At 40.8% G+C, this 13,825-nt stretch overlaps 1 protein-coding gene across 1 annotated transcript; it reads left to right on the top strand.

The window, feature by feature from the left end:
• Window positions 1–1,144: 1,144 nt before the first annotated feature.
• Window positions 1,145–13,134, top strand: LOC117413841 (keratinocyte differentiation factor 1-like). The gene is made up of 4 exons (XM_034908800.2): window positions 1,145–1,660; window positions 6,493–7,604; window positions 9,418–9,492; window positions 12,114–13,134. Exons 2-4 carry the CDS (start codon window positions 6,512–6,514, stop codon window positions 12,215–12,217), a joined length of 1,272 nt encoding a protein of 423 aa, XP_034764691.2. The 5' UTR covers window positions 1,145–1,660; window positions 6,493–6,511; the 3' UTR covers window positions 12,218–13,134.
• The last annotated feature ends 691 nt before the right edge of the window (window positions 13,135–13,825 follow it).

Below are 13,825 nucleotides of genomic sequence, written 5' to 3'. Positions count from 1 at the left end.
TGTAGATGTAGTGATTATGTTTCACATTGAGGTTGAGATGACTGTAGCTATGCTGTACTTTATGGAAGATGCAAAACGCCTCCATGCTTTCTGTCTAAGGGCTTTTCCCTGGTACTAGTTTGTGGTCTAGTATAAGTTTGACAATGCAGTACCAAAGAATTAAACAGTATTGCAGTTATTGTTTGTGTGGGTGTGGGTGTGTTTTTTAAATACATTTGAGTTCAGGAGCTTCTCTTCCATTCTAGTTGCCTGTCATAGATGTATGTAACGTAGGCTTGGTGAGCCAGTGTCTTTATACAAGTGAGCGCCAGCGCCCCATCTAGTGATCGGCCTCTCGATCAAGTTTCCTTCTGTTTTGCTGCAGTGCAGTTGATGGTGCTGGAGCTTACACATAAAAAAAGGTACTTCAAAAAGACTGCCTCGATATTCTTGAGGAAGGAAGAATTTGGTAGATCCGCTAAAACCCCTATAAAAAACAGCGTAACTTCTATAGCAGCCATATTGAGTTATCTCGTGCTACTGTACGTCACTGGGGTGACACCTGGTGGCCAGATACTGTAATAACACCCACCCAGTGTCTCAACAGTTTACTTACCTGTCTAGGGCTAGCAATATTAAGTACGCTTAAAATCAAAACCAATCACACACTTACTTTGCATGTGTTTTTATGGGTCACATTTTGCGAAAACATACACAGCTGTTAGAATACATGCTCAATATAGGTCAGACTGTCATATTCAGCGCCAACAGTTAATACTCGACTTTTAAATTAAATCTTATTTCACTCTTTACAGACAGTTGTCTCCAAAAATTCCTAAACCAATCAGGTCTCTCGTCCAAGACTACACCTCCCACAATGCTTAGTAACATAACCATATGACATTTGATCTATTTTATCCTTTTCAATTGATTTGTTGACATATATTTTTTGCAATGAAAATATGAGTAATAACCATATGCGACACAAACTATCGGTACATTGAAATACACAAAATATGAAAGCACGTTCATAGGTGAACTGTAGTTTTTCCACAGTGAGTTTTAATAACCTCAGTCTGGTGACGTTTATGATTTACCTTTTACCTACCAGTTTATGATTAACATGTTGTGCTGCTTTGTGAATGATTGCTATGCACAAACCACACAGGCGAGTTGTGAACTAGCATGCGGCAATGCTAGAATAATATTAGGAATGATGTGTTATTTCCTTCATTCACAAAAGTAATCCGTTTGACCGTGAGTTCATTTTTAATACATGGACTTGAATTGTCTGGAGATAACGTGCATTATTTGGTCGCCTAGCTGTTTGTATGACGTCGCCGCTCACCTGTGAGTGGGTGTTGGGTTTTTACCTGTAGCCGCAGGTATCACACACACAGAACGGGAACACGACCGGTCAATTAGCCGTATTCCAAATTTAATTCGCTCGGGATTGAATTTAAACTAATGGTGTCAGACTGACTCTAAATCTCACGAAAACGACACCGTTCAGGTGCGCTTCGCTTCTCCCGAGGAGGACAGCCTACACAGATTTTCAGCCAAAACAAGTCACCTAACACTACAAAAGGTAGGATAAGGTTGACTTCCGGAATTACAAAAAGAAGAAAAAAAACGACAGAACAGAAAGTAAGAATTGGGAGGACCGTGTCCTACCTATGCGGTAAGTCGCAAATTCGCTGTTGTTGGTTGAGAACTTGAATTTGGAAGGGACTTTATTTTATTTATTATTCCAGATTATCAAATCGTATTAAGCGATGGCGTGGTATTTTCGGCACCATGCCAACAGCTTTAAGTTTTCAAAGTTGCATGCACAGGCAATATTCATGTAATTTATATTGTTATTTATCTAGTACAATACAGGCCCCGGGTAGCTGCCAACTCCATATTAGCAATACGGACACCAGTAGGGTTTTGAAAGTCCGAAAACAATAATTCAGAAACGCATTTGTTAATCATAACATGGTCTATTTGAAGATCCGAATCAAACTTGGATTGGTCGTTTATTAATACTGGTTCTGTCGGTCCCGTTTGCAGAGGCCTTGCAAGCCCTTATTTACCTGGGTCAGCATTGCTGTTGGGAACAAATAGTCAAAACCCGGAATTGCTGTCCGCTCTGTAGGGGCGTTTGTTTGAGAGAAAGGGGTTTAAAATTGATCTGCTTCAACCGAAAATGTGTTTTCTTTTCGCTTAACTATGTTGTATTCACCCTTGCAGGTAATCCCAATTGGAGTCTTGTAACAATGTTAACTCTGCATACGATATACTACACACCCGCCACACCACTTGCAGCGTCGTTACTGAAGCATGACGTGCAAATAATTATTTATTGCATTAATTCGCCTTGTCAGCGCTGTAGAAAATAAACTAGGCCGTGTACAGTAGGTGTCGACCAAAACAGCAATTTGGAGCAGTTGAGAGAACCACATTATGTATAAGAGATGGACATACGACTCCTATTGCATAGCAGTTTCACCCATTTCAGGATTTTATGCAAGCTTTATTGGTCACACTGTAGGTAACAAGCTCAGGTGTGTCTTATTAAGCTCGTAGTAAAACCTGGAAGGGCTCAAACCTCTGTGCAATAGGAGTCTTATTTCCATCCCTGTTTTATTCGTTACACTATGTAACACAATTTTTGTTCCTGGGTAGTAAGTGTTGTTTCCTAATTGCTTATGCCTCAAAAGTATAGAAAATGGCTTTTATTCCCCACAAACTTTGCTTTTGTGACCAGGACAGTGATATTTTGAAATTTACCTATTTCCAATGAGAAAACGGGCAAATTTATGTCTTTTCGTTCACATAAAGTCAGAAAAAAACAACATATGAATCCAAATTAACATGTATTTATACTAAAGTAATACAACAATGACTACAAAAGATTTAGAAGTGAGTAGTTTTTCAAGATTTACGATTATACTGTCAATCACTTTCATGAATCAGCCCGCAAATGTAGTCTCCCATCATGTTCTCGTTATACTGTCCTTGGTAGCGGCGTTCAAAGACCAGTATATCCTGGTGGAAGCGCTCGCCTTGCTCCTCCGAGTACGCTCCCATGTTCTCCTTGAATTTATCAAGATGAGCTTCAAGGATATGGACTTTGAGGGACATCCTACAGCCCATTGTGCCGTAGTTCTTCACCAGAGTCTCAACCAGCTCCACATAGTTTTCGGCCTTGTGATTGCCCAGGAAGCCCCGAACCACTGCGACAAAGCTGTTCCAAGCCGCTTTCTCCTTACTAGTGAGCTTCTTGGGGAATTCATTGCACTCCAGGATCTTCTTTATCTGTGGTCCGAGGAAGACACCGGCTTTGACCTTTGCCTCAGACAGCTTAGGAAAGAAGTCTTGAAGGTACTTGAAGGCTGCCGACTCCTTGTCTAGAGCTCTGACAAATTGTTTCATAAGGCCCAATTTGATGTGCAGTGGTGGCATCAGCACCTTCCGGGGGTCCACCAGTGGCTCCCACTTGACGTTGTTCCTCCCCACAGAGAACTCGGTCCGCTTGGAAGGGTCCACCATGCAGAAGTAGCAGTTGCTTGAGTGGTCAGTGGGTTCCCGCCAAATTCTTGGGATAGCGAACTTCATGGCTCTCTTTTCCCCTCTGTACCATCGTACAAAAATACATTTCACCCATGACTAATGTGTAAGAGATTCTCGCAACATTTTTCATATATGATATATTTTTTCAATAACATTGAAAATTGTAAAACATTTTAAAATTAAAAACTTTTACAATTTTAAAAATTAACAAATTTTATAACATAAAATTCCGAGCAACAATTGTCCATCTTACCTTCCAGAGTTTTTTTGCAGTGCTCGCAGGTGAAATGAGGTGCCCAGGGTTTGTCTTGATCCCCAACAGGCATGCCGAAATATGCCTTGCAGGCCTCGCACATCTTAGCAGATGCTTCCACGGAGTACTTTTTCGCTCTTGTCTTGATAAATTGGCCGCAGACATAGCAAAATGCGTCTGCCGGATGCTTGCAGCCTCTTGATGCCATCTCAGAAAAATGCAGATATGTATCCACTTAGGCAGCTGGAACTAAACTTAACTGGTGGGCTTAAGGCCCCTGTATTTATACTACTATTTATATTACTGGAAAGTTCTAGAAAGTTCTAGAAGTTACTCCAAGTTTACTCAGCACTGAATCTATCTGGAATGTTCTGGAAAATAGGTAAATTTCAAAATATCACTGTCCTCGTCACAAAAGCAAAGTTTGTGGGGAATAGCCATTTTCTATACTTTTGAGGCATAAGCAATTAGGAAATAACACTTACTACCCAGGAACCAAAAAAAAAAAAAAATTGTTACTCGGTGTAGTGTTTTCAGAGATCACCCTTTTTCAGGGGTATATGGAGTAGGGGTTTGTGTTTATACAGTAGAGCGGAAACCAAGAGAAGAATGTCGTCAATGCTGTACTTGATTGTGTTTTAATGAACGCTTCACTCATGGTCAATACCTGGGGAGAAGGGGTTTCCTTTGTGTATTGTGATATGTGTTGTCTCAGTTTCCTCATTTTAATTGGGCATGTGATGGTGTACACTAGGACCTGAAGACCAGAGCAGGTACTGAAAATGAGTAAATAATACAAAAGAATGCATGAAGATATTTCTCTCCCATAGCGAGCTGCATCTTTAAATACGATGCTGGTTAAGATGAATACAGAGTGAGAATTCCCTGCAGGTTTTAAGTGCAGATGCGTTATGCAGGAGCCTTCGAGATAAACCTGCTTTATTAATATATATATATATATATATATATATATGGCTCATGGTGTTTATCCTGTGGCCAGGAAACCAAGTTATTCGGTTAAAGAACAGTCCTGTCATCCTTTATAACTTGCCTTGGAAGTGATTGACAGAAGCTGGAAGTAATATCTCTATGTAACACGCATGTCATTTAGTGGTTGTCCAATCGCCCCATTCATATTGGACAACATATTAGAAGCACAATAATATGAACAATAGGAGGCTGTGTGGTCCAGTGGTTAAAGAAAAGGGCTTGTAACCAGGAGGTCCCCGGGCTTGTAACCAGGAGGTCCCCGGTTCAAATCCCACCTCAGCCACTGACTAATTGTGTGTCCCTGAGCAAGTCACTTCACCTCCTTGTGCTCCATCTTTCGGGTGAGACGTAAGTGTAAGTGACTCTGCAGCTGATGCATAGTTCACACCCCCTAGTCTCTGTAAGTCGGCTTGGATAAAGGCGTCTGCTAAATAAACAATAATAATAATAATAATAATAATTAGGTGCATGTGATTTAAATAAAAAAAAAAGTTTCAGGTTATCGAAATATTAAGCCTCCTGCAGTTCCCAAGTCTGCTCATAATGTCTCTGCTAAAAAAATGACACCACTTTGAGCTCCACAACAGACATCTTCTGAAAGCTAACATGTTCAGCTTTAATATAAGGTATGTTTTGTGTATGAAAGTGGGATTAAGTTGTTTGCCGAATAGAGAACAAAACTGGGGCTTTTAAAGAATAATTCCCACGGGGGGGGGGGGGGGGGGATGCATGAAAAACAAAACCGAAATGACATACACTTTCCATTTATTTACATGTATTTGTAATAACACCCTCCTTGTCAGGAATTGCCAGAGAATACAGGAAGGAACACCCTCCCAGTACTTCTGTGTTGGATATTATTGCTCAATCAAATATCTTTAGTTGTAGCTCATGTGCTGTTCCATGTACAGTGTGTTACAAGGCATCAGTGCCAGACTACATCCATCACTCGCCACAGAAAAATTGGGATTGTCAGTAAATATCGATGACTATCTTTTTTGTGCAACAGAAGGACACTTTTGGAATTTTCATGCATTTTAAAAAGTGTTAGCTGAGTTCTGTCAGTGCAAGCTATTGCAAGTTTAATTTGCACAAAGAATAAAAAAGGCTGACTGTTGCTGCTTACATTTTTGGCTATACACTGTACTTCAGAACTGCCCATCCAATTGTAATAAAGCCTGTTGTGGTGCAACTGTATTGGCATTTGAGAAGGATTTCCCCCTAATTTTATTATGTAATTCTATTCCTCATGCTATTCAGGAGCAACTTAGTAGACGTCTGCATTATCACAAATAATGCGTCCTTGCTTAGAATCCCTTTCTATCGCGTCCTGGTGACTTTAATACTTAGAAATGAGTACCCGGTTTAGCCTCCCCTGCAGCACTGTGCCCCCAGTGGATGTAAGAAATAAATCATTAAGATCCAGTGCGGGTAGATTGTTGCAGGGGGACAGGTTAATGGTTACACTCTGGTGTACCAGCTGTACTTGGAGAGAAGGCATGATTGAGAGCCCTTTGGAGGCCACAGGATTACCGTACAAAGTGAAGCATCTAAACAAGAATACATTAGCTAGGATGACTGTTTCATACTCCTACAAAGTTTCTGTTTAACATAGAAAATGATTACCCTGCATTGGTATTCTTGCCAGGGGATATGCTTGTAATCGACATGTCTTGTTGTTTTTTACTAATAGGACTATTTTCCTGATTTAGGTCTCTGACTTTTTGAGCCATGCCTGGGAACAGTGCAGGGACGCCTCAAAAAGCGAGCAGCAGAGCCCAGAGGAACACCCTAATGAGCGATGTGCAAGCGAAGGGATTGGGCGTCTCCAGCGACAGTGACTTAAGCCTTGAGGTCCTCGGGGATTTGACCCCAGAACTGCCCAAGTTGTCCAAGGCGCATAAATCGAGAAAAGCACAGCATCGGGATTCCAACGGGAAAGAAACGGAGACTATCGGTTTCATCCCCGGCACTGCAGATATTCCACCAAGTGCCACCACCTGTGGGTCGTGCGCTGCTGAAACTTGGGAGCGATGCAAAGACCTGATCTGCTGCATGGTCACCTGCAGCCAGTACAAGGCAGGCTCTAGCTTTTACATCCCCTGCATGTCCCGCTCGGAGTCCTCCACAGACGACGTCAAGACCTCTGAGCCCAAGCGACAGAACGGCGTCTCGATCTCGAATCCCACCTGCGGGATCCCCATGGAGACGAATCCGAAGAAGCCCCTTAACCACAGCTTCAACTACGCCGACGTCAAGTTTAAAGGGGTCCCGGTCTACGTCGATGGCTCAGTCAGCCAGAAACAGAGCGTCCCGTCCTCAAGACCTTCGCTGAGATCGAGGAGACGCAGCGTGGAGAAGCTTCCGGGGGGCGACCCCAGCAACCGGGGCTCGGACGAGTACTACTCCATCGAATGCTCGGAGGAGGATCTAGACGAACTCAACAGGTCCGGTGCTGACATAGACTCTCTCATCACCCAGAAGCTGCTGGAGCTTTACAGCTTGCACCAGATCGACCAGCTGGCCAAGTGCACCTCGGACTCTGCCTTCTTCAAGAGGACCAGCGAGATCACGGAGCTCATCAACGACATCACCAGCATCTACAACCTGGACGAGGAGGATGCGGAGTGCCGGCTGGTCCACGGGGTCATTCGCATCAGCACCAGGAAGCCCAAGAGACCGGACCCTCACAAATCCGATTCCGCATACCACTCGGTGAGGGGGACGGAGAGCAAAAGCGACGAGCGCAGGAGACGGGACGGCAACCACCTGCCGGACAGCGGAAACGATACCATGATAGAGTCCTCCGTGATCAGCCAGGACAGTACGTCGTTTTTTTGATTCTGTGACTTCTTCATATACCAACTAATGCATGCCGCAGACAGCACGGCTTTTAAAGCAAATTGGCAATGATGCTCCGAATGATATATTTCTCGAGGATTTTTCACCAGTTGAGGTGTCCTGTTTTTAATATTAAATGTACAGCTGATTTTACAGACCCTGATTAGAATTAATATTGAACCAAGTAATGTTTCATTGCCTAGGGTAAGGTAGTCCAATATTGGTGGTAATAAACATCATAAAAAGGCGAGGGGGGTAGCAAAACGCTGCAAACCTGCACACAGGTCTAGGTATTTCAACCCAGAACTGCAAACCGCTCTAGTAAAGATAATTAACTAGAAGACGTGGGCAGGTTTCACAGACCCTGATTAGGACTAGTCTTGAACTGCCTTACCCAATGAAACATTAGGTAGCCGAAGATACTGCTAATTGGGGTCTGTGAAACGGACCATGAAACGATTAAGTTACCCAAGGGCACTTTCTGTAGCGCTGTATGGTCAGTGTATGTTAAGAATGGCTGAAGCATCTAACGTTCTGCAATAGCCAGATCCGTCGCTTTAAATACAATGTTGAGGATGTCATGTAATGTAAACCAAGCCCTAACTTCCTTTTTATATACTGAATGAGACCCAAGGGACCAGGAGCTTCCCCTCCCACTCTTTTAAAACCTGTTTGCTGGTATGTCACTTCATGAGCTGAGGTACAGAGGTGCTATTACTAACTGCAAAGGAAGTTTATATCTAAACGCAGGGCACTGCAAAAACTACACATTCAACTGCACTAGAACCATTTTCCTGATGGAACTGTTGAGTGAAAGTTGCTAGTAGATTACTCGTGCTAACATTGCAAGCTCTGTGTTTAGACACACGATTCTTAATGTTTATTTGCTTAATCCACAATGATCCAGATTACGTCGGTACAGACTGACTCTGCTGAAAGTGTGCTGCTTAACAAGTTTTCAGTTCGCACGATGAGAACCTGAATGTCAAGGCTTGTACAGTAATTGCATTTTCAATTCCTGATTTATCGGCTTCACATTATCACCCTAATCACTGTGATATTCGTTGTTTTAATTCCCATTAATTGAGACTGTCTCACAAGTTAATAGTTCTTCCTCTGTCTGCTTTTTGACATGAAGCAGCTGAATTAATTTTCTGATGCCCAGTTCAATTACATGGCACTTAACAGCATATGTCTTTAGATAAATCAATTGTCAACAGAGAGGGAGATTCATCATATCTCTGTAGCAGTGGTGCAGATTTTTTCTAGCTTAGATGACCGTCAGAAACAGGATTAGTGTTGATAGTAGCATTATCAGTAATCATTTCGGTACAAGAGCTAATCGAGAACCAAATTTATAGAGAATTCTGTACATCGATTTTAACCTTGCACCTTGTTCAGGTATTCCAAAATGTTAAGGAAGTGTTAAGTTTAAGGACTTTTTTTAAAGCCCATTTTGATTAATTCAGTTAAGATTGCAGTTAATGGAACCATTTTTCAACTGTTTGAGGGGGTTTATTCAAGTTTTTGAAGATTCCAAGAACTGTCCTTGCACATTTGTGAATAGGGCATGTTATTTAAAATCGCCAGGTTCTAGGAACTAGGATCACACCGATCCCAGAAGCTAGATCTTTTCTCTGTATATCGGTATCTTTTTAAAGAATGCAACAGAAAACATAAGATATAAATGGAAAAGTTTATTCTGATGCAATGATAATAGTGCAAAAATGCATTTATAAGAAAAATGCTGATCTTTTTCTGCTCTAAGTAACTGCTGTTTCATCTAATCAATACAGATCTTGAGGTTAAAATTTCAGAGGAGACAAGTTCGGACAAAATTGCACGGAATATGAGGTTCCAAAGCACACAAGGTAAGATACTGATGTACATCTAAAGTTTACTTTGAACAGGACAGTACATGATCAAGCAATGCTTTTTATCTGATTTTTATTTTACAATAAACTTATTGTAGTGTTAACTGCCTTTTTTATTGTTTGTTCCCTTTTAAATTTGATCATTCCAATACTCTCTTGGGACAGATGGCTAGTGGTTGGGCATGTTTTGCCTTGATTACAAAATAACTTGGTTCCATTGAAAAGGTAATCCGATCCTTTTGAAATGAATTCAATAGATTTTATTGAGCAAGCTGACTCACTTGTGAATTGTAAGCGGTGAGTCTATACAGGTCCAGCTACATTAGTGATTGCACTAAATCTACTCTGTAGCGCTCCGAGTTCATCTCCGTGCACAGTCTGGAAAGAAACGTATGTTCTAGCTAGCATGTGCTTTCATTTAGGTTGGGTTAAAGAAAAGCTTAGTTTGAATTTTCAGGTAGTCTTGCACTTCAGTCTTCAGAGTGAAATTGTCCCCCCCCCTTCAATGAACTTGGTACTATCATCAGCAAACCAGCTGCTTCCCCTGTTTCCTGATGCACACTGCTTTGCAGCCAGTGACATGCTTTGACCTCAGAAACACCGGAGTTGATGTGAACTAGGAAATGAGACTTCCTGAAAGTAAGGCATTTAAACGGCTGTCTTTTTAAACCTAGTATGCTACTGTATATAGTAAAATGAAAATGCATGCTTGCTATAGCCTGTGTTTTTTTCAAAACTGCATGTGACACCTACATATAAAGAATGAAAGTGCACCACAGCTAGGATAATTGGAATCATTTCATGAAGTACTTGAAGCATGTTCACTTCTGATGCATGCAGGTTCAAGGTGCTTTTAACCTGCATTAGGGGGCCCTGTATGTGTTGATGTATAGACAGTTAGACCCAGAAAGCCACAGCAAAATAAGCATCTGTCCCAGCTATTGCTACAAAACCTTCAAATTAATATCCGCTGAACATGGTTTTATTTAAAAATAAAATTAGACAAAGATGAGAAGTCTTTAGAAAGATCCTAATTTTTCTTAAAGATTTGAGCTTCTTGCTAGTCTTATACCCTTTTTTAATTTAATTGTATTCCTCTCTGAAAATGTGGACATTGCTTTACTTGCACAGTAAGCTCACTCCACGTTCTAATAGCAGGCACTTCATGAAGAGCTTCTTAATGGTTTTGTTTGATCATTGCAGCGATCCAACAAAGAAGATGCATTGCTGTTCTCCCAGATTCTGTCATGTACTCTCCCTCTTGAGTAAACATGCACACTTTATACCTGTGGGTCTTGTTTACAATTCCTGCTAAGTTTGAAATTAGGAATTTCCCTGCAGCCATTTACTGTAAAGCGCAGAAGGAAGTAGTATGCATTTAAAAAAGCCAATAAGATCGAGGTGATGGACTAGCAATTAAGTCTGTAGGAGGATCTGACTAATAAGAGGTGCATCACAGTTTGAATGAGCAGTTGGAAGGCTTGGCACTGTTACAGTGCAGTTATAAACCTTCAAGCTCTGTAAAGGAATATTGACAGAGAAGAACAATGTTTATCTGATATAAAACTACTGTGTTTTGTTTACCGTTTACCCTTTTCATTACCATTTTATAAGACAGGTCTTATCACTGATGCAAATTATGATAAAGATTAATATTTAACACAGCCTGTAATAAAAAAAATAAAAAAAATCCCACTGACTTTAGTATTTACCTCTGACCTTAAGCATCTGTTGTTTGCTGGTTTGATATGATGAACATATAATGTGTTGAAACCCCTTGCCGCTGTTCTTTGCAATGTGTCATTGGGTGTGTGCTGACACGCCTGCTCATAATTGCCTTCAAGAAGTATTTATAGGCAGGTATTAAATAAATATGTTCATAGTGTTTGATTTCAAAACAAGAAAAGCTTTCCTTTCATCACCTTTACAATGGAGCACCAAATCAACTTCCGGATTGGAATTTTCCTCATCCGGTGTGCTGACATTTTTACTGCTGTAGTGCTGATAAATACTTCAGGGCAATTAAGAGTACAAGTATCTGCACACAGCTAGTATTTCTGTATTCCCTTCAATACAGAAACTCCACTCTTAAGGGCTTTTCAGTAGGACTTGTATTACAAATTGTGGCATTTGGAACAGTTTGAGGTTGAGTGAGGGAGAGGATGCAGGTATGGTAGGATAGTTTGCCAGTTTTTCATGATATGAAAGGTAAGAATCTGCTCTTTTAACAGGCTTACTAATTAAAAGCTTGAATCTTGTTGTAGATTTAAGTTCTTTTAAATCACTACTGGCTTTGAATTATTAAACCGCCTTTTTTGTGCACCGGCAGGGATGGAAATAAGACTCCCATTGCATAGCAGTTTGAGCCGTTCCTGGATCAAAGTTTAATAAAATCCACCTGAGCTTGTTACCCATATACTGTGGCTAATCAAGCTCCGAGTAAAACCTGGAAGGGGTTAAACTGCTATGCAATAGGAGTAGTATTTCTGACCCTGACTGTAGGGTTCAACGGATCCCCTTACAAGGTAAAATATTATACAAAGTATATATCTACAACAGAATTTGTGAGTTATTGTTAACGCTGTGTTTTGTTGTGTAACTTCTGCACTGTTTTATAGTTTCAGGGTCTCCAACAGCGAACTACAGCTCTCTCCCAGAAACTGAAACCAACTCCTCTGGGGCTCCGTTGCTCAAAACCCTCCTGCGGACATCCGTGTCCTGAGGGCTGTCCTGTACCTGGACTGTAGTCCAGCAGTTATCAAAGAGCCCGTCTGCCAGACTCTGCAGACTGAGAGACCGCAGCATTTATCTTGCTGTGAACCTACTCGGTCTCCGCATGGCTGTCTCAACTCTGGAATGTATGGGGGTGTTATTTTCCCCCATATCTTATTGGAGATGTAATTCTACTTTTTAAAGCTTGCTGTTTTTGTTAAACATGTCCCAAAATTTACTTGTTGTAACAGCAAATTGCCAGCAACAGTACTGCAGATTATAAAATAGATTAGTGTGCGACAGGATCTCCCCTGGAATGATCTCCACAAGCAACGAGCGATGTGTGTGGCACTCCTGTCCATCTGAGAACCGGCCTGTGGCCATTTCTTGGATTTTTGGATCTACAATGTCTTGCTCCTCTGCCTTCAGTTTTTTTGGAAGTGTTTTGAACATATCCTCTTAGTAGAAGAGTGAAAATGTATTTTGGGGAATAGTTGTAGCTTTTTGTTTCTCAGAAAAATATAGCTTAAAACAGCAGGATTGTGAAATGTAATAAATGATATAGTGCACTATGTGTTTGTAGCCGTATTGTGTAGAAATGTTGATTTGTTCCTCTGCGATATGAGTTGTAAATGTGGCAGGACAGTACAAGGCTTAGTCGCCGAGTTGTGTTTTTTTTTTCCCAGTTTGTAGCTGTACTTGATCACTGGGTATGTTCTCTGCAGTCTGCAGGGCAGTGATCGCCTTGATGAGGAACTATCTACAGTCCCTGTAGCATGCTGCCTTTCTGTGCCTAACTGTATAAAATAGCTGTATATAAATAAGAGGCAATTTGTATACATTTTGGAGAACATGTTTTGAATTAAACATAGTTTTTGTATTGTGTTAAGAAAGGGTAAACAATTAAAATTAAAATGTGTGTGTGTTTTTTTGTGTGTGTTATTTTTTTCCCCTCTTCATGGTGTTATTTCTAAGTTTGAGTTTTCACGTTGTGCCCACAGGGCCAGCACAGGTACATCTCACTAGAAAGAGAGACCTAAGTAAACCATACTCAATAAAACAACAATACAACAATAAAATAATTCCAAACAAATCCTCTACATCCAGAAATAATAAAAAGATTAAAAATCACTTATGAAGAGTAAGCAGCTGTATATTATTATTATTATTATTTACCTGCGTTCAGAAGCTGTTCAAGTTCTACTGGCCAGATACCTTTTTTTTGTTTGTTTGTTTAAACAGTCTAGCTCAGCAGACAGTCACGTGAGGGTGAGGCTCTTACAATGTCTGATGTATTGCAAGAGCCTCACCATCGGGTATGTCTGCTGTAAATACAATTCTTTTTGCATTGCCGTTAACACTCGGTTGCTGTAGCTCTTAATTATACACGTAGTAGATCAAACCTGTATTAAGCTACATTTGCAGAACTGTCAACAAGTTACTTCATTTAGGTTGTGTGTTTTTTTTTGGGGGGGGGGGCAATTTGACCACAACTTCCTTTTTTCTGTCTATCTTTGCCTTAAAAAACAGCAGCTTCATAGCAGTGAGTCATAAAACAAGTGCCGGTTTTATTTGTGTTTATAAATTCAAACGAATAGTTATCCAAACAATATGTTCT

This window comes from Acipenser ruthenus, chromosome 23 (assembly GCF_902713425.1).
Source record: "Acipenser ruthenus chromosome 23, fAciRut3.2 maternal haplotype, whole genome shotgun sequence".
NCBI classification, from domain to species: Eukaryota; Metazoa; Chordata; class Actinopteri; order Acipenseriformes; family Acipenseridae; genus Acipenser; species Acipenser ruthenus.
The sequence above is the reverse complement of the archived record's forward strand: the minus strand, read 5'-3'. Positions and strand labels throughout refer to the sequence as shown.